Source organism: Camelus bactrianus, chromosome 20 (genome assembly GCF_048773025.1).
Source record: "Camelus bactrianus isolate YW-2024 breed Bactrian camel chromosome 20, ASM4877302v1, whole genome shotgun sequence".
Lineage (NCBI taxonomy): Eukaryota > Metazoa > Chordata > Mammalia > Artiodactyla > Camelidae > Camelus > Camelus bactrianus.
The window spans coordinates 17,442,236-17,465,916 of NC_133558.1; the positions used below are offsets into that span (position 1 = coordinate 17,442,236).

Here is a 23,681-nt window from a genome sequence, read left to right on the forward strand (position 1 = left end):
GTGGGCAGCTCATTATGGCAGCTGGCCTTCTTATGAAGGAATGAGCAAGTGAGAGGCTAAAAGCAGGGGCCCAAGACAGAAGCCTCAACCTTGCATAAACAAATCTCAGAAGTAACACACCATAGCTTTTGACATATTCTATTTGTAAAAAGCAAGTCACCAGGTGCAGCACACACTCAAGAAAAGGGGACAACGCAGGGGTATGAACCCTGAAAGGCAGGGGTCATTGGGGTTATGTTAATAGATATATCCTTCACACTGGATATATCACAAACTGATTAAAGCCAGGTGAAACTGTCTTCTTGATCCAGTGTCTTTAAATATGGAAGTATACCTCTGGTTGAGTGCAGGTACAAGGTCTCATTCTCAGGCATCACCTTTGCAGAAATATTTCTTTGAATTTCTGATTGCTTCTGTCATTTGCCTCACTGAAGCTGCTGTATCACTGGAAACTACATTTCCCAGGCTCTCTTGCTCTCTGGCTTCCAGTAGATTTGACCAATGGGAGTCACTGGTGGAACATGTTGGTGAGACCCGTTCCTACTTTGCTTCCTGGGGTTTCTCCAGCCTGATTGATACTTTTTGGCTCCAATCCCATGGCTAGCTCATCTCCTGGTGTTCTCAGCTCCTGTCTTAGCAGCCGGTCCAGCTTCATGGGGGGGAGGGGGGCTGTGTCCCCTAGATGATAATAGAACCTCTTTTTCCCTTTGTCCCTCTAGCCCTTGGAGAACTTCTTGTTAAGTGTCCCTCAACTTCTTGCAGCTGCTTATCTTTGGTTACTCCTCATCTTTCTTTTGTTTTCTTAACTCTCTCATTATCTATTTATCTAATTACCTCTGTTAAATTCCTTCTATACAAAGGCCCTGGAACAGTTTTTAACTGGACTGTACTAATACACTGACAAATGGTGGGACTGAACCCAGCTGAAACATAGGTCTTTCCTGAGCAAGTCACTTACAGAGTAGTATTTGCAGCATTTTCTAAAACGTTTGCAGTGCTAAATATCTGCCCTGGTCCTCATGCTGCTGGAAGTCCAGAGGGTGGTTGCTTCATCAGGATAGAGCTTCACCACTCTGGGCTCAAGTATCCTGTTCTATAAAGTGGAAGGCTTTGTGATATCTGTGGTCTCTTAAATCTCTGAATATTAGGGGCTCCAGAATTTCTCCACAGAGAAAGTTTAGGAAACACTTTCTAAACTGGTTTGGTTGGGAAGTGGGTGGGAGCACTTTATGCAAGACCAAAGTTGGGGGGAGGGATAAGAAAAGAAAACAAAAACCCCAAACCCTGAGTTGTCCACGTCACAGAAGGGGAGGGTAATTGGGTTAGACTGTGGGAGAAGCTAATGTGGATTGTGCTATGACTTCATAAAATAAGTATGTTGTCTTAAAAATTGCTTCCTGTTTCCTACTCTACCCCCTGCTTTCTACCCACTTTAAATAATTAATAATAATAATAATAATAATAATAATAATAATAATAATAATAATAATACTTAGAAATAAAGTTTAAAAATATGAAAATAAAACTTCACTGTATTTGATATAACAATAGTTTATAAAGGATGGTAGAATTAGTCGCTGGAATAATCTCACCAGGAGGAGACACAGTACAGGAAAGCTCTCTTAATTTAAGTTCCTGCATCTTTAGATACAGTTTTGCCATCTGGAAAATGATGATAATAATAGCATGTAGGGTTATTATAAAAATTAAGTGAGTATTTGTAAAGTGCTTTGAACAGTGCCTGATACATAGTATTTACTCTTTGGTAAACTTTATATATGTGCTGCTATATGCTAAATTATAATTGACTATATTTGTAAATGATATAAATTATACTAGAATTGGGGGAGGGTATAGCTTGGTGGTAGAGTGCATACCTAACATGCACAAGGTCCTGGGTTCAATCCCCAGTACCTCCATTAAATAAATAAATAAATAAATAAATAAATAAATAATAAATATCATGGCTACTGTAAGTCTGGAGAATTCAAGTAAGAACCGCTGTGAGAAAAAGCAAGTTGGTAGTCACCTAGAAAAAGAAGGGTTTGTAGGATGGTGACTTGATCAATGTATCTTTTCCACAAAACAAAACAGTTTACACAAGTGTCCTCAGGGTGGAGGAGCTGATTGATTGGGGGACTATTGCTTCATGAAAAGATCCTTTTTTATAAACTCTGTGCTCAAAAAGTATCCTTTAGTCTGTTGTCTCTGGCGTCCTGATCAGAAAGTAAGCACATTTCTGATCCTTATTTTTAATATCAAGTATGTCTCTTCCTATAAATTAATTAATGACATGGCTTATAAATTCAGTTCATGGGAATTTAAGTTTGTATAATCATAGTAATAGGTAACATCTATGGTTGTTTACTATGCATCAGTGTAACAAGCAGTTCAAAAACATTATTTTATCTAATCATAGCATACTCCTACTGAGTCAATAATAGTTGTATCAGTTAGATTTTGCTAAATTATATAACAAACAATCCTCAAATCTTGGTCGATGACAATAGTAAAGGTTATTTCAGGATCATGTCACATTTTTTTGTCGATTGGCTGTGACTCTGCTCCACATTTTCTTCCTGGAGGGACCCAGACTAAAGGAATATGACAAAGAGATTGCATCGCTCGTAACCATTCTACAGGAAAGGGTGTACACCTCACTTCTACTCACATTTTATCAACCAAAGCAACTCCCAGGTTGATGACTGATGTTGATGTGGTGGGAAAGTATACTCACAGGGGGAGGCAAATTATAAATCCACATCAATGGGCAGGGATGTATATTCCTTCCAAAAAGGGCAGAAAAAAATTGAGAGGTAAAAGTACAATCGACTCTACTATCCTCGTCCAAATTTTAGACATGAGAAACTTGAGAAATAGAGTTTAGTAAATATCTTAAAGTCTCAAATTTAATAAGTAATAGGATTGGGATCTGAAATGGAGTTGTTGGTCTCCAGAACTGTGACAGCCAGACTCCAAAATTTCCCCAGTAATTCTCATCTTGTATGCAAGCACTGTGTAGTTCCCTTCCAAACTGAATAGGACTGACCTATGGAACTAATGGAATATTGTGATTTATGAAGTTACGTTAAAAAAGATATTGTGACTTCCATTTTGCTCTCTCTTGGATTACTTATTCTTGGAGAAGCCAGTTGTGATGTAGTGAGTCCTCAAGCAGCTGGATGAACAGGTACATATGCCAAGGAACTAAGGCCTTCTGTCAACAGCCAACACCACCCTGCCAGTCATGTGAGCCACATGAGCCACCTGCAAATTAGACCTTCTATCCCCAATCAAATTTTCAAGTATTAGCCATAGTTAATATCTTGGCTCCTATCTTATCAGAGATCCCAAGACAAAACCACCCAGTTAAGTCACCCCCAAATTCCTGACCCATGGAAACTGTGTGAGATAATAGATGCGTATTATTATTTTAAGCCACTAAATTCTGGGATAATTTGTTATGCAGCAATACAAAACTATACATGAGTGTGTGTCTAACCATTATACCAATCTGCTGTCATGTATAAATTAACAATCTTGGGTAAACGTATAGATATTACATTTATAAACCAGTAAACCCATATAATTTCGGGAGAATGGAGTGGAACATGTAAAGGGATGCTGAAGAAATAATAGCAAGTTTGATAGACAAAGAGAGAAAAGTAAAGAACAGAGAAAAGATACATAAGGCCAAATGCAATATGTTCTTGTTCATTGAACCATCTCTTCTAAAGACACCAGCAACATCTTTGAAAAAAGAGATGCTGAAGAGGTTGATTAGGAAAATGCTTATGAGTTAATGGAAAAGTAAGTTAATATCTCTTAAGTCATTCTCACAGAACCCACTTTTCAGACGGAAGAGAGTATTTCTCAGACTCCTGCCAGGATTAAGGGATCTGTGTTTTGACTCTTAAGAGTATATATGTAGACACATATTTTATATTCTTAAGCTCTTATGGGCCAAGAAAGGATACTGAATCCTCTACCTCATCCCCAGATCCAAACTACTCTCCACCTGCACCTTCAGTACAGACTATTCCTACCACCAGATTCTAAAGGTTTTCCTTCCTGACAGCCAAGTGGCCAAGTCACTAACCTTTCTCAGGCATTTATCTTGAAACAATAATGGGTTCTTGGAACTTCCATATACTTCAACACCCAAATTCACTTTAGAATCATTTATTAGGTTTACTGTTTTTATGTATTTTTTTTGTTTTGCTTTTATAGATGTGTTTAGCCTTAGGCCAATTTAGAACAATTTAACTCTTGAGTTTAGAGCTTACAGTGTGTGTATATGTGTGTGTGTATAGTGTAAAATATATAAGATATAAAAATATATCTACTATATAAGATATAAAAATAAAGAGACTAAGATCACCTCTTAAACTATAGTCCATAACAGTGTTCCTTCAATCTGCTGATTGAGATCCATTATTTATGAAATCAATTTATTTGGTTTTAGTCAGCTTTATCGAAACTAAATAGAGAGGAGAGGAGAGGGAAGAGATAAGAAGGGAAGAGAGAAAGAAATAGCAGAGAAAATTGCATTTAAAGGAAAATCTATTCCTTCCTCAAAGTTTTGTTTTAGTTAGGGTATGTATGATGGCATGTGAGTGTGAACATATGATGTAAAACATGCTTCTTAATGCAGGTTATAATCAAAAATTTTTCTTAAAAAAATTATAACTGACCAGCTAATAAACTTTTGAAAATAAACTGAAACCATTACTATTTAGGCTACAAAGTACCCCAAAACTTAGTTGCCTAAAACAACAACCATTTTATTATACTAGTAGATTCTTCAAATCAGAACCTCAGAGAGAGCAGAGTGGAGCTCGCCCGTCTCTATGCATGATATTTGGAACTTCAGCTGAAAAGACTTGAGCACTGGAATTTCTAATCAGCTAGAGACTCCCCTCACATTTCTGGTCCTTGAACAAAGATGGTTCAAAGACTCCAATGACTTGCCAGAGTCTCCAAACATGGTCTCCACAAGCAGCTTGGCTTTCTCACAACATGGTGGCCTCAGAGTCACCAAAATGTTTACAAGATAGATAGTCCAGAGACCAAAGCGTAAGGGTTCTAGCAAGTAAGGCAGATGCTGTGTTACTTTTTAAGACCTGGTCTTGGAAGCCACACTGCCTCCCTTCCTCCACACTCTATCGGTATAAGCTGTCACAAGTTCACTCAGAATCAAAGGGATCAGAATTAGACTTGATGTGGAAGCATCAGGACTCACCAGAGAAGGGAACATGAGTCAGGAGAAATTGTTGTGACCATTTTGGGGAAATTAAATTTGCTATATCATATAACCAAAAGAATGTCCACAAGTAGTAGACTGCATAAGTAAATACAATGGGCTATGTATACAAATGAAATTTTAAACTGCAGTGCCTATCAACAAACTAGAGAGATCTCCACACCAATATAATACAGAGGGATGGATCTTGTTCAGGGGGAAAAAGCAAGACACAAAAGATTAAATCCACTATGGGTTCGCATACATACATTTCAAAATCAGGACAAACTAAACCTTATTGCTATGGATACATATATAAATGATAAATCTGTGAATAAAAAGGCAAGGATATAATTTCAGTGAAAGTCCAGATAAAGAGCAGAAGGAGGCAACAGACAGTATCTGGATGTTAGGGAAACTCAGCACACATTTTTTTAAAAAATAAGCTTCATTATATTTTAAAGATTTTAAACGGGTTTGCTACTAATAAAGTAATCCATACTTACGGTAGAAACTTTGAAAAGCCATTAAAGTTTTGACATAAGAATAAAAGTCATCTCCATTTCCTCAACTTTGGAGAATCTATGTCACATTTAGGTATATTTTCCCCTTCTGTCAAAAGTGTTATAATATGATGACATACAGAGAGAAACTGTTTTTTGTCTTAAGGAAACTTTTTGTTTTGAACTAATTTTAGATTTACAGGAAAGCTGCAAAAATAGTACCAAAAAATTCCTTATATCCCTCAACTGGCTTCCCCTAATGTTAATGTCTTGTGTAACCAAAATCAGTTATGAAGAACTGGGAATGGACATTGGTAACATATTGTTAACTAAACTTTAGACTTTATTCAAATTTAACAAACTTTTCCACCAAGTACTTTTTCTGTACCAGAATCTTATTCAGGATCCCACATTGGCTTTACTTAATATTTGTCCTTAGTCTCTCCCAGTCTGTAATGATTCCTTAGTCTATCCTTTTCTTTCATGGCCTTTACATTTTTGAAAAGTATCGATCAGTTAAAGAATGTCCCTTGATTTGAATTTGTCTGATATTTTCTCATCGTTGCAGTAGCTTATGCATTTTGCCAGGAAATATCACAAAAATGATAGTGTCCTCAATGCAAGGACATCGTGATGTTGATAGGTCTTACTACTTATGAGGCTTACTTTGCTCACTTAGTTAAAGCGGTGTGTGCTGGGTTTCTCCACTGTAAACTCACTACCTTTCTTTTTGTAGTAGATAGGTATCCTGGGGAAGATATTTGAAGACGATGCAAATCCCAATTCTGCTTAAAGTTTTATTCAATGATTTTAGCATCCTGTGGATTTTATCTGCAGCAGGGAATAGTTGTCCCTTCTCCTTATGTATAAATTTATTTATGGATATATATTTTGTCTATGAGTTAAAATCCAATATTATCAATTTTTATTTTTTGCTCATGGTAACGGCTTCAGGTATTACTAGCTCCTTTGACTGGTTTGCATGGTTTTTTGTTTGTTTGTTTATTTTGTTTTGTTTTCAACAAATTTTCATTCTGTTTTAAACATCTTACTTTCTGACACCACAAGGTGTTCCAGGCCCACCCTGTATTTTCCCTTCTCCAGCCTTGTTGTCTATCACTTCTCCAAGGAGACCTGGTTCTTTTGATTGGAGAACGATACTTAAGAAACAAAGATTGTCTGCCAGGTGTGCTAACTGCTTCTAGGGTGTCACTGCTCATAGGCCTTCTCAGCTGACAGTGCAAGACAGTATATGAATAAGTTAATTCATGTGCACACACACACATATGTTTCTATATCTATAAAACTAGGTATATTTCAAAATATGCATTTATATTAATATTTCCGATTCTAATCCAGTACAACGAGGTTCATTTTAGCCAAATACTTCTTTTTTCACTAGTGAGAACACTGGATCTCATTTTCTACACCATATTTGCTTCTTTGTTCAATTCTAGTAGACACAAAAATAGTTTCAGAATTGGGGTTAACCCAAATTCCTAAGAGAAACGCTTTCATTAGATTACAACCTTTATATATAGTTACTTTTGTCTTTAGTCTTGTACTATCCCATCAAGATACTGTTTTCTGCAGTTGCTTAAGTTAATTTTTATCTTCCCCAATCCCTTTAGTGTTAGTGTGTTGTTAATTAAATACAGTTTGGTTCATTTGTTAGGTGCTTAAATTCTGTTTTGAGTTCCCCATACCTATTGCTTTTAATAGTTTGTTTATTTTGCTGCTATATGAAACAGTACTCTAGTTGTAAAAGTCACAGTTACACAAGAAGACATACTCAGAAAACTGTCAATCCCTTCTCATCCCTAAGACTCTGTTCTCATCTTCCTCTTCTTTCCACTCCTTCCTAACCCACACCCCTATCGTAGATAACCAATCTCATTCATTTTTAATTTATTCTTTCTGTGTATCTTTTGCACAAACAAGCCAAAAAATGTGTTTTTTTTTAGATCCTTTTCATTCTGCTACAGAGGGTATCATACAGTAGATATTCTTTTGCAGTTAGCTTTTTCACTTAACCATGTAGCCTGGAATTCATTCCTTCTTCATTCATAGGGATCTTCCTCATTCATTATTGCAGCTGCATATTCCTCAATTGTGCAGATGTGTCCTAGTTGATTCAGTCACTTTTATATGTGGATATTAAAGCTCCTTCCAATATTTTACAGTTCCAAATGATGCTGCAATAAGTGAATAACCCTGGGTATGGACCCTCCCATTTTAATTATTGAATTAAACAAAAAGAATCACAATTTCTGAAATAATAAATAGCCCTTTAGAAGAAAACCTTTCCAGAAATGCTCTACACCAAAAACCAAGACAGAGTGCCTCTTAAAAGAGTTCACTAGGAGAAAGTCTGTACCAACAGATAGAGATCTACAGGTGGTCTTCATGGTGTCACCATGTCTGTGCTCATTCAACACGCCCCTTATGAGGAAGCTGGGGAGGGGCTAAGCAAAAAAGCACCCCTTCCCCAAACTCTCTTCAATAGTCCAATCATGGTAACCTACTAAAATAGAAAAATCCAGAAGCAAGCAGTTAGAGCCCAGAATTTGGGAGTAAAAGGAACCAAGCATAAGCTTCTCTTTCCTTTCAGCTTTTCTATAAATCACATTGTTCCTCTTATCCCAGCTGCCATCATGTTCAAAATGGAAATGTTACAGAGGGCTCCCCATTTTTAATGACTCAGGGTTCCTTAGAGGCTTAAAAAAGTCAATAATAGGAAATTACTTTTTTAGTTTATTAGAGAGTAATACACTTGAGAATATATCACGGCTACAAAAGTTCAAGAAACTGCATGAGGAAGACTCTGCCTACTCTGGCCATATGAGTTCATGCTGAAAAAAAAATACATTTTACACCAAAGCACCGAGCACCCAGTCAAAAGCTGTGTCCATAACTGAAACTACATGGGTTGGGCTCTGATATTTTACATTCTATTCTAGTTCATTAAAAAAAAAAAACACACAGCATTTTGGCCTTGTGCTACAAAATTGATTTCACAGCCTTTAATGATCATTCAGAACTGCAACCAGAAAAACACTGTTCGTTAAGAGCATGTACTTTGAAGTCAGACAGATGTGAGCTGGAATCTTGAATGCACATCTTACCAATAGTCTTCACAGGAGAATTTCTTAACCTATGTAAATCCATTTCCTTGTATATAAAATGGGTATACCATCTAGCAGGATAAGAGTATATCTCTATCTTACTTTTTGCTGAGTAAGAATGCAGGTAGCACATAGTCCAGCAGCCAATAAATGGAAAACGTAATTTTTATTAAGAATAATAAAATGTGACAAGAAGTGGGGATCTGTACTGGGGAATTCTGGTGGTTCACAGGCAGCCAAGGTCCAATCCATCTGCTATAGATGGAGAATAACATTGCAGAGGATCCTTTTCAGTTACTCTTCTTTCTTCTTCTCCAGCCCACTCTACTGCCCCGTCGGTTGTGAATCCAAGGAAGTGAGGATTATAGTGTTGCTGCCCCCATCTTCCCAACCTGTGGTCATATCCAGCACGGACTTCTCTTTGAAGGTCTTGCAGGCAATTCAGAAATCCACAGGAATACTCATGACAGGAAATACTTTTGACCTGTTGGTCAGATCCAAGTAAGAATGGCAGTGGTTCGCAGAACTGGCTGGCATCAGAGACACCTGAGGACCTTGTTAAATATTCAGATTCTGAGACTCCCTGAAGTTATCCATTCACAATCATCTGGTGAAAGACTTTGGAATCTACATTTGAAACCCATGTACAGGGAGATGGATATAGCTCAATGGTAGAGCGCACGTGTAAGGTCCTGGGTTCAAATTGCGGTATCTCCATTAAAACAAACAAACAAACACATACGAACACCCTAAATAGTTCTGATATAGCTGACAGATCATCAGAGAAATGGAAACTTCTGTTGTTATTCTTATTTCAAATAAATGCTTGATGTAATAGTGGCAGATCCTCAATGTTTTCTTTAAGTCTGTCATAGTTTTATTTGTAGAAAACACCATGCTCTGTAGGAGATGAGCATGAGTTACAAGAACACAGAATTTAAAGAGCTAAATAGCGCCAAGTCAGAAGTAGTATGGAATACATAGAATAAAGCAAGGCATTTAAGAGGAAACTTCAATGTATTCAGAAAATTTCAACTATTTAGGGGAGTGGCTTTGTTTGTTATTGAAAATGAATATAACCCCACTACTCTAGGATCAAGTGTCCACAAAATCAGTTTCCTTAGCAACCATCAATTGGTCTGTTTTGGAACCTTATCCCCTCTCTTTTTATTTTAATATATACAAAGGATATATTTATTTTTCACTAGCATGCAAAAATTACTTTAAAAATGTTTACACATTAAGGCTTTACAAAAGATAATTTACACTTCTTTTATACCAGATTCAGCATTATTTTAAATGAGACTGTGAAATATTTTATTAATGTTGTATCAAAGATATATATTCTCATTTATTGCAATAGTAGAGACTGTTGTGTATGGAGAAGATTTGAGGCAATGGAACTAAACTTAATGTGATATCCAATGCTATGTTACAATCAGCCACACCCACAGAATTGTATCATACCACCTTATAGCACCAGCTAAAATTGTATTTTATTTCAAATGGCTTGCAGTTTTAAAAGAGAATCCCATCCAGACCAGTTTCCAGGAATAATTTCCTTTGTTGAGTTTTCATTGCCAACATGTATTCTTTGTTGATTGCCAATGTGTACTACCTAAACAAAACCACTATTTTCAGAGAACTTGCAAAGGATGACTTCATAGGACAAGAACTTAATTTGGATGGTCTTCCAAAGCTCGGCTTCTAAAATAGAAATCTGAACTTTTCATTCAATCCTACACGTAACTTGTTTTCTTTTTTTGTGGAGCTCTGGGAAGCATAGGGCCATAGTCTTCAAGACTGAAGCCATATTTGCTATGTGGAGTAGTCATTCATCTGTTATTTAGTGATAGGAGAGTCTGGGTTTCTCTAGTAATGGAAATAGATATGTTATACTCTGTATTACTCATTTAGTTCCTTCTTATGATCAACACTTGAATTTCATTTCTAAAAAGTATAATACTATTTGATCCTGAAGCACAAGCCAGAAGAATTCAGTAAGACAGCAGACAAATACTTCAAAGTGCGCCTCCACTTCCAGTGACTTTGTGGACATCTTCATGTTATTTGAAAATTAATCATTTTCCATCTGTGTGCCCTGACTATTTTGGACCCCCTCCTTTTCCAAATATCTTGAATTCAATGTATCTAAACTCATGGAGCAGTTGTCCAGAGGAAGAGAAGCAACAGCCCCGCCCCCAACCCTTGGGAACAGAAAGGAAAAGAATTATCCTAAGGAATTGTTTAAAAACCCTGATGCAGTAGACAGAAATAAAACGATGGCTGCATAGATTGATGTCCCAGGGGTCCAAAATTTAACCCCATATGGTCAATAATCTGTTTAGCATTAAACTAAACCAGTTTGATGAACTCAAATGCCCTCGGCTCAATAGTCAGGACTCTCCGAGGAGCCTGTGTTACTTCCATCACTTAAGCGCAGATTTGTAATAAAAATCTTAATGTCAGTGACATGGTTTTTGGACATATAAGAACCTAACCACTTGGAGAATCATACTTGAGAGGTCAGAAAACTGCAGAGTTAAAGATCGGTTTATAATTTACGAAGAAAATAGAAAGTTTTGTTTCTCTGAGTTGAAATTTGACGAGCACGGCGGGAAATATTGCTGGTTTTTGGCATAAGGTTTTGTGCTTTCCTCCTAATTTGAGACCTGTGTGAATCCTGAGGCTTCGGGGATTATTTTCTGAGAAAAATCGGGCAATTCGGTGTAGAGAATTTTGATATTTTTGGCATTTTTTGAGGTGTAACAAACACAACTCGGGATCCGAGAGGACACTCTGAGGCTGCCAGCGAGGCGGGCTGGACAGCGCACCAATCACGGCGCAGCTCCGCCCTATATAAACGGGCGGGCGCAGCGTCGCGGCCCGAGTCCCGGCCAGTGCCTCTGCTTCCGGCTCGAATTGTTCTCCCCACGCTTGTCTTCAACATGTCCGAGACTGCGCCCGCCGCACCAGCTGCTCCGGCCCCTGCCGAGAAAACGCCAGTGAAGAAAAAGGCCCGTAAGTCTGCAGGTGCAGCGAAGCGTAAAGCGTCTGGGCCCCCAGTGTCCGAGCTCATCACCAAGGCTGTCGCCGCTTCCAAGGAGCGCAGTGGCGTATCCTTGGCTGCGCTCAAGAAGGCGCTAGCGGCTGCCGGCTACGACGTGGAGAAGAACAACAGCCGCATCAAGTTGGGTCTTAAGAGCCTGGTAAGCAAGGGCACCCTGGTTCAGACCAAGGGCACTGGCGCCTCAGGTTCTTTCAAGCTCAACAAGAAGGCAGCTACTGGTGAAGCCAAGCCTAAGGCCAAGAAGGCGGGCGCGGCCAAACCCAAGAAGCCCGCAGGAGCTAAGAAGCCCAAGAAGGCGACTGGAGCAGCCACCCCTAAGAAGAGCGCCAAGAAGACCCCAAAGAAGGCGAAGAAGCCTGCTGCGGCTGCAGGAGCCAAAAAAGCAAAGAGCCCGAAAAAGGCAAAAGCAGCCAAGCCTAAGAAAGCACCCAAGAGTCCAGCGAAGGCCAAAGCGGTGAAACCTAAGGCGGCAAAACCAAAGACCGCCAAGCCCAAGGCAGCCAAGCCAAAGAAGGCGGCAGCCAAGAAGAAGTAGGAAGTTCCTTTGGCCAACTGCTTCGAAGCTCAACACAACCCAAAGGCTCTTTTCAGAGCCACCCACCGATCTCAGGAAAAGAGCTGTTGCACACTGGAAGGGGGCGTGGCTGGGAGGATGACAGTGATGGGCGGGCCTTCGGGGATTGGGATGCGAGGTGCTTAAAACTCCGCGCCTCCTAGAATATGCAGGCGCTTTTTAAAGAGCGGTTCTCAGCGTCGATGTATGGGGAAACGGAGTTGAGCATTATACCTTGTTTCGGCCTCCGGAACTCTTGAGAAAAAGGATAGGGAGTCGGTAGCAGTTAATGTCGCCTTCAAAAGTGCCCTCGTTTCCGCCTTTTCCGTCACTATACTGTTAGACGAGTTACCCAAATGTAACTTTACCTGTAGCAAAAGTGAACTAGGACTTTAGAGAAGATTAAGCAGTGCTTTGAGAGGGTGACTAACTCGGCACGGCGAAGGTGTTGGTTCCGAATTGTTAGCACCTGGAAGCCAGACAAAGCGCTTAACAAACCACAGCCTTGACCACCCGCCCCAGCTGAACGTCAACATGGCCCCTATGTGCCGGTACCCAGAATCAACGCAGGAAATACTAGATAACAAAGCAGTTGCCACCGGCTACAAACAAAACTGGCAAGCAATTCAGTTTTGTCTGCTTGCCTTCATTTCAGAAACAGCTTAAGATCTCAAAGTCTATTTGTACTAGCTATGGGTAGTCTAGTCTACGCCCTCTGATTGGGTAAAGCAAAGAAACGAAACAACCAATGAAAAGGTAGACCTGCAAGTATCATTTACATTCTCATTTGTGACGCCACAATAACATTAATCCAATCACGAACGAAATCTTATTAGCCTTATTTGAATACCACATCTATAAATAAATGTGGCCTTGTGGTGGGTGATCATTTCTCCAGGTGTTAGTGTTGTTGTAACTTACAGCGCCGCAATGCCTGAACCGACCAAGTCCGCTCCGGCTCCTAAAAAGGGCTCGAAGAAGGCGGTGACCAAGGCGCAGAAGAAGGACGGCAAGAAGCGCAAGCGCAGCCGCAAGGAGAGCTACTCCGTGTACGTGTACAAGGTGCTGAAGCAGGTCCACCCGGACACCGGCATCTCGTCCAAGGCCATGGGCATCATGAACTCGTTTGTCAACGACATCTTCGAGCGCATCGCGGGCGAGGCATCGCGCCTGGCGCATTACAACAAGCGCTCGACCATCACGTCTCGGGAGATCCAGACGGCCGTGCGCCTGCTGCTGCCCGGGGAGCTGGCCAAGCACGCCGTGTCCGAGGGCACCAAGGCCGTCACCAAGTACACCAGCTCCAAGTAAACTTGCCAAGTAAGCGTTTTTTACACCTAATCTCAAGGGCTCTTTTAAGAGCCATGCATGTTTTCAGTAAATGAGTTGTATCCTTTTATTCCAAAGGCGATTTTTCAGATTTGTCCTGCCAAATTCTAAGGTCCACTACCATTCTTTAATGTTTTAATGTACTTATGGAGGAAGTAATTGTAGGAAACCTAGACAACGTGCCATAAACTGCGCGCTCACTACGGGCAAGTACAGTCCCATAGAACTATAAATTATGTAGTATCACATAGCCAGATACTAACTTACACTGAAAATGCCATTTCAAGTGTACAGCTTTCCTTTCCGTGTGTAGGTCTGCAAGTTGATCCTGCCTTTGATCCCGGATTTGGCGATCACCGCTTACTCAGAGCACAAAAGCATGCTCTGACTACTTCATTCTGCTCAGTTTTTCTTTTCCGTTTTTCTTCTCTTTTTCTAAGTATATAGACATGTGTTTCTGAACAAAAAAAGGCTGAAGACAATGTGAGTTATCACAGAAATAATTATAAAGGGTTTTCTGGTTTGCTTTCTTGAAAATTGGTCCAATTTTCGCTGGAGGCTCTGAGCAGCGGGTGGGGGAGGTGGGGAAGGAGCCTGTGCTCCATCCTAAAGGCACCGAGGGAGAAGAACGGGAAGCCTTCTTTGACACGCCTTCCAGTCAATCTTGTCAGTTACTATACTTTCATTCTCTGAAAGTCCTAATCAATTTATAGTCCTTCGGTAGCATTCAGATTTAAGGTCCTCAGGGTTACAAGACAGAAACCCACTCCTCAATCCGTTAAGATGTCTTGACTCAGGACTGACGCCCCCTTTACAGCACCGTTTCCTCTTTCCCGGATGTCCCCGAGCATTGAGGGAGGAGAGGAAGTAGAAAGGGAAGAAAAGCCCCTTCTGGCTGAATGTGGTTTTACTGCACGATGTAGGATAGCTTTAAGGGTGTTCGCTGCTGGAACAGATTTGTGGGGAAGTTAAATCTCTGCAATCTCGAAAAAGGGGCTGGGAGGGAGTGGCCTGGAGGAAAGGAATCAGTGGTCAGAGGTCACCAAGAAAACTGCAAAGTAGATGAGGCTGGAAAGGGAGGCAAGTGCTGGTTGAGGTGGAGAGTTTAGAAAGGGGGTGTTGTTGTCTAAGAGAGGAATGAATTTAGAAACCCTAGGGTTTGGGAGAAGGTGAGAACCCTAAACAGGTGCTCTGGATCACGGGGATAGATTTTCCATAATAGGGCAAGTGGGTACTTGGATGGACAATTAAAATCCAAAATAATACTTAAATTTACAAAACACTGTGAAGAGCCACTATGAAATAAGGAACTCTCATTCCCAGGTGCTTGACCCAGGGAAACCCCAAACACCACAGCTAGCTTTCACCCAAACCTGAGCTTTGATTTTTAGAGTGTTATGTGAAGCCTGTCCGTAGTGGGGAGCATGATAAGGACTCTTTCCCACTGAAGCTGAGACACTAGACCAAAATGAACTAGAAATAAACACTCACACACTCACCATAGATGATTGCAAAATCTGCCCTGACCCTTGGTGCTGAACAAGGAGATTCCACCACTGAGAATTTGGCCTATAAGCCAGCGTTCACACGCATTTCTTTCAGCATTAATACCACAGGGATTCAAAGCACCTAGGCTGAGAATTTAATATAGAGATAACCCCGACTGGTTTAGTGCCCCTGAGCACCTGGTAAAAGCAAATACAAGTCCTCTCTCGAATAAGCTTCATTTTAGGCCTCCACAGATAAATATCAAAAAAAAAAAAAAAAAAATGAGCAGTTTCACAACCAAAATTAACCAGAAACACCATGAAACAAGTAACCATGACCAAGAGCAATGAACTATGAGAAAAAAGCTAACATAAAAATTTATTTAAAATATAGGTATTGAAACTGATGATTGAGAAATACTAAAAAAATTACAATGTTTAAAGTGTAAGATAACTGATTAAGAGTTAAAGAAGAATCTAAAGAATTGAGTCATGAAAGCTTATAAGGAGATTCTTGTGTGTCAAAATGCCCTAGTAAATTGTACCATGGCACTAGTTTTTTATTTATAAATGATGGTAAGAGTACTTACATGTCAATTCATTTAAAAGATAATCATTAACTATCTCTGGCTTAGTCATCTATATGGACACTGGTGATTCAGAGAAACATGGTCGTCCTTGACTTCCTGAAGCCCTCAAGTTTGTAAGGCTGTCAAGGAAGCTTAGACTTAACTGCTTTCATATTCCTTTATCTTTCAATAAGAACCAAAAAAGTGTTTATCACTCTTTGCAAATCTACAGGCAGGTAAACAGATGGGCTTCTATGGGAACTACCAAATTCATTCAATGAAGGCGATAAAATTCATCCCAATTTTTGAGTAATAAATATTATACAGTAATATTAATACTATTGTGACACAGTGCAATGCTTAGGAACAGTCCATAAGACCGCACTCACATCTGACACCAACTGCAGTGTTCAGAGTTCTCTCCAAAGCCACCCTTGGATTAGATAATTTAATAGAAGGACTCACAGAACTCACCAAAAGCTATTATACTCAACGTTAGTGTTTATTAGACCAAAGGACACAAAGCAAAATCAGCAAAGGGAAGAGAACATGAAGCAGAGTCTAGTCATTTGCCAGCGGAGTTATGGAACGTTAACAACACCTCCCTGCAACAATTTGTGACAGCATAATGCATATTGCCAACTAGGGAAACTCACCTAAGCATTTTATTAGGCCTTTATCACGTAGACACGATCGACCACCTGAGTGGCTGATCTTGAGTCTCCAGTTCCTCTGGAGGTAGTACAGATACAGCATGGCCTAAAGCCCCCAACATGAATGATATTATTCCACTAGTCCATTAGTGGAATATGGACCTATGATCCTATTAGCTCAAGGCCTCCTGGTAAACAAAGATATTCTTAACATGCATTCCAAGGGCCTAAAAGTTACCTTCCAGCAAAGGGCAAAGGCTAAACCTCTTTCGATAAGGTTAATTCTGAACATAATCATAAGAAAATATGTAAGTATGACTTTTTTTTTTCCAATTTTGAACTATATATCTATCAGTGACCATAACTTGAGTTCTACAACTATTTGCTTTTTTATGATTGTACTATCACATAGTTTTGTATATTTAGGTCACCTGTGGACCTAGAGATTATGAGATTTCTGATGGAAGACAATTTTTCATACTTTATTCAGATGAACAGCATCAGCAGTCTTCTTGATTTGTACTCCCAACTGCCCTCCAAACCCTAGGTGCAGGAAAAGAAGACTTAGGAAGGGTGAAGGTCAACATTGGGGGAATGTAGGTATTCTTCACCTTCATGTTGGTGGCGTGGGCATTTAGTGCTACATAGAAGAAAAAACTCAGTTTCTTGACATGAAAACAGCACTTGACTTTCCCTTTCATAAACGATGAAATCTGCTGCCATGCACAGAGAACAGGAATTGTAGAAAAGTAAAGCAGTTATGCTTTAGGATTTTATTTAAGTTTTTAACAGTGAATGTTAAGTTGTGTTTTATAAATACAAAACAAGTATCCCAGCCAAATTATGGGTATTTTTTAAGAAAAGAAGGAGGAGGATCATGGGAGAAAAAGAAAGGTGAGAGAAATTGAGGACTCAGAAAAAGTATGGAAGAAGTAGACTGCTACTACAGAAGGGAGAGAAAGGGCCTGGAGACCAAAGAGAAGCCTATAGCGGACTGTGATGGGAGAGAGGCAGGAAAAGAAAAGAGGGAGATGGCTAGATTGACCTTATGATATATTTAGTATTTTTGCCAGGTATAAGACTTGCAACACAACTGAAATATTCTCCACATTTCTTGGGTTTTCGGTTGACTGAATTGATTAAAATGGTATCATATCTGGGAGATGTTCTCTGACCAGTAGATGTAAAATGTCACCTCTCTCTTCACATTTTTTAACTTGCTCTATTCATTCTTCTTCATTATACTTAGTACTAATTGACATAAATTTATTTTTTGTTTCCCTTTCCCATTGTCAAGACTGTTAATCTCCATTGGGGCAGGGTTAGTATTTTTTACCACTGACTCTGTAATACCTTGGCTGTTCCAGACACAGACTAGGCTCTCAGTAAGTATTTGCAGCACGATGTGATGAATTAATTGAAATACATATATGTCTATAACAATAAAGATAGAGCACAGGGCTGATTTTTGAGAATATTCAACTGAATGAGTGACTCAGCCTTTCTGAGTCTCACTTTCTTCATCTATAAAAGGAGAATAAAAATCATACACTACTTAGAGTTATTTTAAGGACTAAGATAATTTATGTAAGGAGGGGAGGGTATATTGCTTAGTGGTAGAGTGGGTTTCAATCCCCAGTACCTCCATTAAACAAACAAACAAACAAACAAAGAAACCTAATTATGCCCTCAAAAATTAAGAAGAAAAAATATTTTTTAAAGTTTAACAAAAATTGAAACCGTTTTTTTTTTTGTTTTTTTTTTTTGTTTTTTTTAAAGAAGAGATCATTTGTGTAAAGCTCTTAAAAAGTTATGGACATTTAGTAAGCACTTGGCAGTTGTATTTTCCTTAGTCACTAAATTAAAACGAAAATCAGAGAAGCTAATTCTTTTCAGATCAAAAATTAAGAGAGAGAATATAAGCTTTTGATCTATTTGAATTCTACCCCGAGGGGTAATTGGGGGATTTGGAACAAAGATTACATTATTGAGGAATATCTCTTGACTGAGTATGATTTAAGTCATTATCTGTTCATGTTAGTAATGACTAAAGTGTGCATAACACTGGAGGGGAGATTCCTTGTAGCACATTATACAAGCATATGTAAACAGATCCCTCTTCATTGTGTAGCAAATATTAGTGCTAATGGCAAAATGGCACCTAACATATAAACCTTTTTTATTTCTTCAGTCAGGGGAGCGATATGAGTGCAAGAAGAACTGAATGCAAGCAGAAAGTGAAAATGAGAATCTGGCTAGAGAAGTTATGAAGTATGATGTCCAATCTGCCTGAGATGATTGATTAGTCTGTATATCCCACACAAATCCTATCCATCTGATTTACTGCACATTGATTTATCAAAAGGTGATCATTACCTGAGTGGAAGAGCATAAACAAGGTGTTTTAGCTTTTTCATTGTATTTATATTTGAATTAAAGAAATAGAATTTACTTCTGTTACAGGCCTAATTACAGGAATTCATTACTTACTGTGGACTACCTACCTTTGCTGGGGAAAGCCTGAATGAAAGGATGGCAAGACATCTGTAAATGAGATGCTATAATTAATAAAATCTGTGGATAATTGGAATGCTTCATTCATTGTTGATTCAAATCCTTCTCCTAAGATCTCTCCCCCTTCTAGACATACAATTTATTTATTTTTTCATTTTATTTTTTGGTATTAATTTCTCAGTAGATAAGTCCTAAGTGCTATTTTGCCTTTGGTAACAATCTTGAATCAAACGAGTTAGTTTAGCTAAGCTGACATTTGAGAGGTCACCTTCTGTTGCCAAATCCTGTTTCCTGTACCCTGGTATCTAATCAAGGCTCAGAGACACAGAATTTTGGGGAAGAGGAAAGAATAGCTTTATTTCTTTGCCAGACAAAGGGGGTCACAGTGGGCTACTGCCTCAGGAGTGCGAAGCTGGTTTGGGGAAGAGTTGTGGGGAGTTTTATAGTGAAAATCCAAGGAACAGTGCTTGGAATAGGACGCAGGGCTGCATTCCTTCCTTCTTTGATACAATCACAGTGGTAAACGGTAATCTGGTGACAAGGTCTTCTGTTCCTGGCAGTGAACAAGGCATATCTCCTGACATTCCTGTGCCTGGAACAAAGGAAAGGAAGGGGTGTATATGTTGGGAAAAGAAAAAATACGTGCAGTTAAACACACACACACACACACACACATACACACACACACACACACAGAGGCTCAAAAATGTCTCAGAGTGAGAAGCCATTTGAGGTTACCATTAAGTGACTATAACCACTGTGCCCACTGTGCGGTTGCACTTCAACATCCGAATTAAGTGGAACACAGTATTTTGAAGCAGTTTCAAACTTAAGTGTACGCTAAAATCACCTGAAGGATTTTTTAAAAAAGATCGCTTTGAGATCACTCTGAGGGCCCCACGTCACAGTGTTCTGATTCACTGTAACTGGAGGAGGACCCAATCATTTGGATTTCTAAATTATGAAGGTGATGCTGATGCTGATGCTGCCGGTCCAGGGATAACACTTGGAGAACTGTGCTTTAGGACATGGGGTTTCCCTGAGATGATACTACCAAACAGCTGCACAAAACCGAAAAAACACATTGAGGTTTAAACTGGAAGTCAGTACTGAAAATTAGTACCTCCTCCCGGTGCGGCCATGCTGGGGTGCAAAGTACAAAGTGGGCCCTACACGCCCCGCCTCTGCCGGCTCCTAGTAACCAAGGCCCACACGCCGACTCCCTCATTGGGCAGTCCTGCCACGCCCCTCAATGTCGGCTCCCTCATTGGGGCGTCTCGCTCAGCCACGCGTCCCTCCGCTCCCCGCAGAGCCGCAAGCTACGTATACACCGGGTAACGCCATTCGCGCTCCTCCACTCCGGCCTGCAGTTTGAACCCGCGAGGTTTCCCTGTGGCCGCCCCTGCTAGTGCGCAGACTCTGCCGACGCAGCCTCTCTCTTCTGGCAACCACAGGACGCCGGAGAGTCCGAACGATGCGCTGGGTCATTCGCAGATAAAGACACAGAACCGAGCAGTCTGAAGACCAAGAAGCAAGGCAACAGCCCCCCTCCTCACCCCCTCATTGGTTTTTCTCCTCCTCTCCCAACTTTTTTCTGAGTTGCCATTTCCTTCATAGCTAATCCCCAGGAGGCCTGCCTTGCACCACCTCTGCTTATTGTCAGCACTTTTATCGGGCACTTTGTGTGAGTATTAAGTGCGTGTATACGTGGATGCACGCAGAGCCTGCATCCATTAGGCATAGCGGACACAGGGTCTACGATCCAGAGTACTTTTAGAGGCTCGCGAAGATACTTGAATTTCTTCTAAACTTTTAGGTCGACGGAAACATTCTAATATATTGATGTTTTGATTTTTATATAATTTTAGTAATAATATCCTTTTTGTTATTATTTTTATGGAGGAAGGGATCCAGAACGGCAGATGCGCAGGACCCACAACAGATAATGCAGACTTGAGTGCGGGTAGCACGGACCCGTTTTCAGTTGTTTCTACTTAGTTAAAAAAAATTTTTTTTAATGGTAAATAAACACCCAGGCAAATTTTCAAGTGCTTTCTAGATGTTAACTCGTTTAATTCCCATAAAACATCTGTGAACTGTTATCCCAGCTTTACCTGCTTGTATGAATTACCCAAAGTTCAAAATAATTTACCCAATGTTACCCAGCTAATATATGGCAGAGGGTACATAGCGCAGTGGTAGGGTGCATGCTTAGGATGCGCAAGGTCCTGGGTTCAATCCCTAGTATCTCCATTAAAAAGTAAGTAAATAAATAAACATGATAACCTCCCCCGGCAAAAAAAGAAAGAAAGATATAGATACAGATATGGCGGAGGGAATTCTAACCCAGCCTGGTTAGCTCCAGGGTCCCTGACCTAAAAACCATTACACTAAAGATACTATCTTGAGATACCTCTAAACAATTAATCCAAAAAACAGCAGGTAAGATAACCACTTAACTCTAGACAGGCTACTCTGAGCCCTCTTCTCCACTTGGCCTTTAACAAAGTTGAACAAGACTTGAACACTATTATACTGCACTAGCATACTTTGTAACAGCTCAAGGCCTAGGATGACCCCTCTTACAAAGCCTACCCCAAGTCAAGACCTATTCCTTTTATCTTTTTCCTTTTCTGTTTTGTCTTTGTTAGTTTTTTAAGAATCATCTTGACTATTTTTGCTCATCAACATGAATTTTACAGTGCTTTATCAAAAAATCCAGTGAGTCTTTGTGGCATAACATTGAAATTTTAGGTTATTTTTAAATGTATGGACATTTTAGCATATTGAGACATCCCCAAACATAAAAATAGTCCAGCATACATCACTTAATTTAGGTGAGTCTTGTTTCATATCCTTTAACAGCACTTCATAGTTTTATTCTTAGAGATCTGCAGTACATTCCCTTGGGCTTAGAATCCTTAGAATGTGTTGTACTGTTGTGAATGATGTCTGTTTTATTTATTTCAATTCTAGATAGATCATTGCTTGCTAATGTATAGAAAAGGCCATGAATTATTGTTTTGTGGTGAGCATTTATTCACCAACCCTGTTGAGCTTATTAGAGCTAATTGTTTATAGCTTCTCCTGGATTTTTTACAATGACATATTATTTTCAAAGAATAAATATAACATCTTTTCTTATTGAATTCTTACCCTTCTCATTTCTAGTCCTTGTCTCATCGTTTTGGCAGAACCCTTGGTGCCATGCAGAATAGGAGTGATACCACGGAATTTTTGTCTTTCTTTTGGCTCTTTGGGGAGTCTTCTAAAATTATACCATTAAATGTTAAGCTCACTGTAGCTACTCCTTATGAAGTAAGTAGCTACTACTTCTCGTTCTAGTCTGTTGAAAAATGTTTGTGATGAAGGAGCATTATATTCTAGCAAATACTTTCCCAGTATCCTTGGAGATGATAACAGTTTTTATCTATTAATATCTTAAATTTGTGATGTAAAACACATGGAAGCATTCTTGGATAAACCCTACAAGACATACTATTGTTTTTTAAACAGTTTGGTCTCTTGCTTTCCATTTGTTTACATTTAAAATAGAGATTTATTTATTTATTTTTTTTAATTTGTAAGTAAGATGAGGCTATAATTTTCTCTCAATCTGTTTCTTTGTGTGTGTGTTGTTCCTGTTTAGTTTAGGTGAAGTTATAAAACTTGAGAAGAAAAAAAGGATAGCTATTTTTCTATTGAAACAGCTTATGTAAAATAGGGATTATCAATTACTTAAATTTCACTAAAACCTATAAAACCCAACTTTGCTTGGAATTCTTTGGGTTGAAGAATATAGGAAAGATACATTTTTAAACCCCCATCATATTTCCTTAATCATACTTTGTTTTCTCAGCCTATTCTTCTTCTTGAAATTATCGTTTTCTATTAAGAATAATTTTTTTCTAAAGATTGTTCATAGCATTCTCCTGATTCTTTCTATCTACCTTTTGGTAGCTAATTTCCCTTTTTTATTCCTATAACTTATTTTCCCCTCCCTCCCACACACTTTTTTTCCTTAACTAGTCTTTCTAAAGGTTTGCCTATTATCATGAGACTTTTCAAAGAACAAGCTTGTGATTTATGGATCATCTCCATTTTTTCTATTTAATTAATTGTTCCTTTTAAATTTCAAAAATTGACATTGAGAATAATATGTCAACATACAAATCCATGAGAACCTATAAACAATTAGATCTAATAGAGCTCAACAGGATTGATGGATAGATGAGAACCACATAAAAAATTATGGCCTTTCTATACATTAGCAGAGACCTATCTTGAATTGAAATAGAAAAACCAGGCATCATTCACAAGAGTGCAACACATTCTAAGAATTCTAAGTCCAACTTTATCTGCTTTATTTTGATTTATTCTCTTGTTCTTTTTCTAGCTTTTTTTTTTTTGATAAATACCTATTTCATATGTCTTTAGTGTTTCTTTTCCTTCATACATACGTCTAATATTGTATATTTCCATTTCAGTACCACTTCTGATACATCCTACAATTTTCACATGTATTATTCTCATTCATATTTGTCTCAGAATATAAGTTTCCCTTAATGATATTCATTCTAATCCATGAAATTTAGAGGTGTGCTTTTAGTATCCAGTAATATGGGAAGATTGTTTT

General features: G+C 39.0%; 2 protein-coding genes across 2 annotated transcripts; both read left to right on the top strand.

Moving 5' to 3' along the window:
* Positions 1–11,734: 11,734 nt before the first annotated feature.
* Positions 11,735–12,540, top strand: H1-4 (H1.4 linker histone, cluster member). The gene has a single exon (XM_010974197.3). The coding sequence runs from the start codon at positions 11,819–11,821 to the stop codon at positions 12,473–12,475; it is 657 nt and encodes a 218-aa protein (XP_010972499.2). The 5' UTR covers positions 11,735–11,818; the 3' UTR covers positions 12,476–12,540.
* Positions 12,541–13,361: 821 nt separating this feature from the next.
* On the top strand, positions 13,362–19,121 carry LOC105084158 (histone H2B type 1-M). Its single transcript, XM_010974198.3, has 2 exons — positions 13,362–13,813; positions 18,723–19,121. The coding sequence occupies exon 1, from the start codon at positions 13,424–13,426 to the stop codon at positions 13,802–13,804; it is 381 nt and encodes a 126-aa protein (XP_010972500.1). The 5' UTR covers positions 13,362–13,423; the 3' UTR covers positions 13,805–13,813; positions 18,723–19,121.
* The last annotated feature ends 4,560 nt before the right edge of the window (positions 19,122–23,681 follow it).

Excerpts from the sequence above, each read along its gene's own strand:
- H1-4 (XM_010974197.3), top strand. The coding sequence starts at position 11,819 with ATGTCCGAGACTGCGCCCGCCGCACCAGCTGCTCCGGCCCCTGCCGAG.
- LOC105084158 (XM_010974198.3), top strand. The coding sequence starts at position 13,424 with ATGCCTGAACCGACCAAGTCCGCTCCGGCTCCTAAAAAGGGCTCGAAG.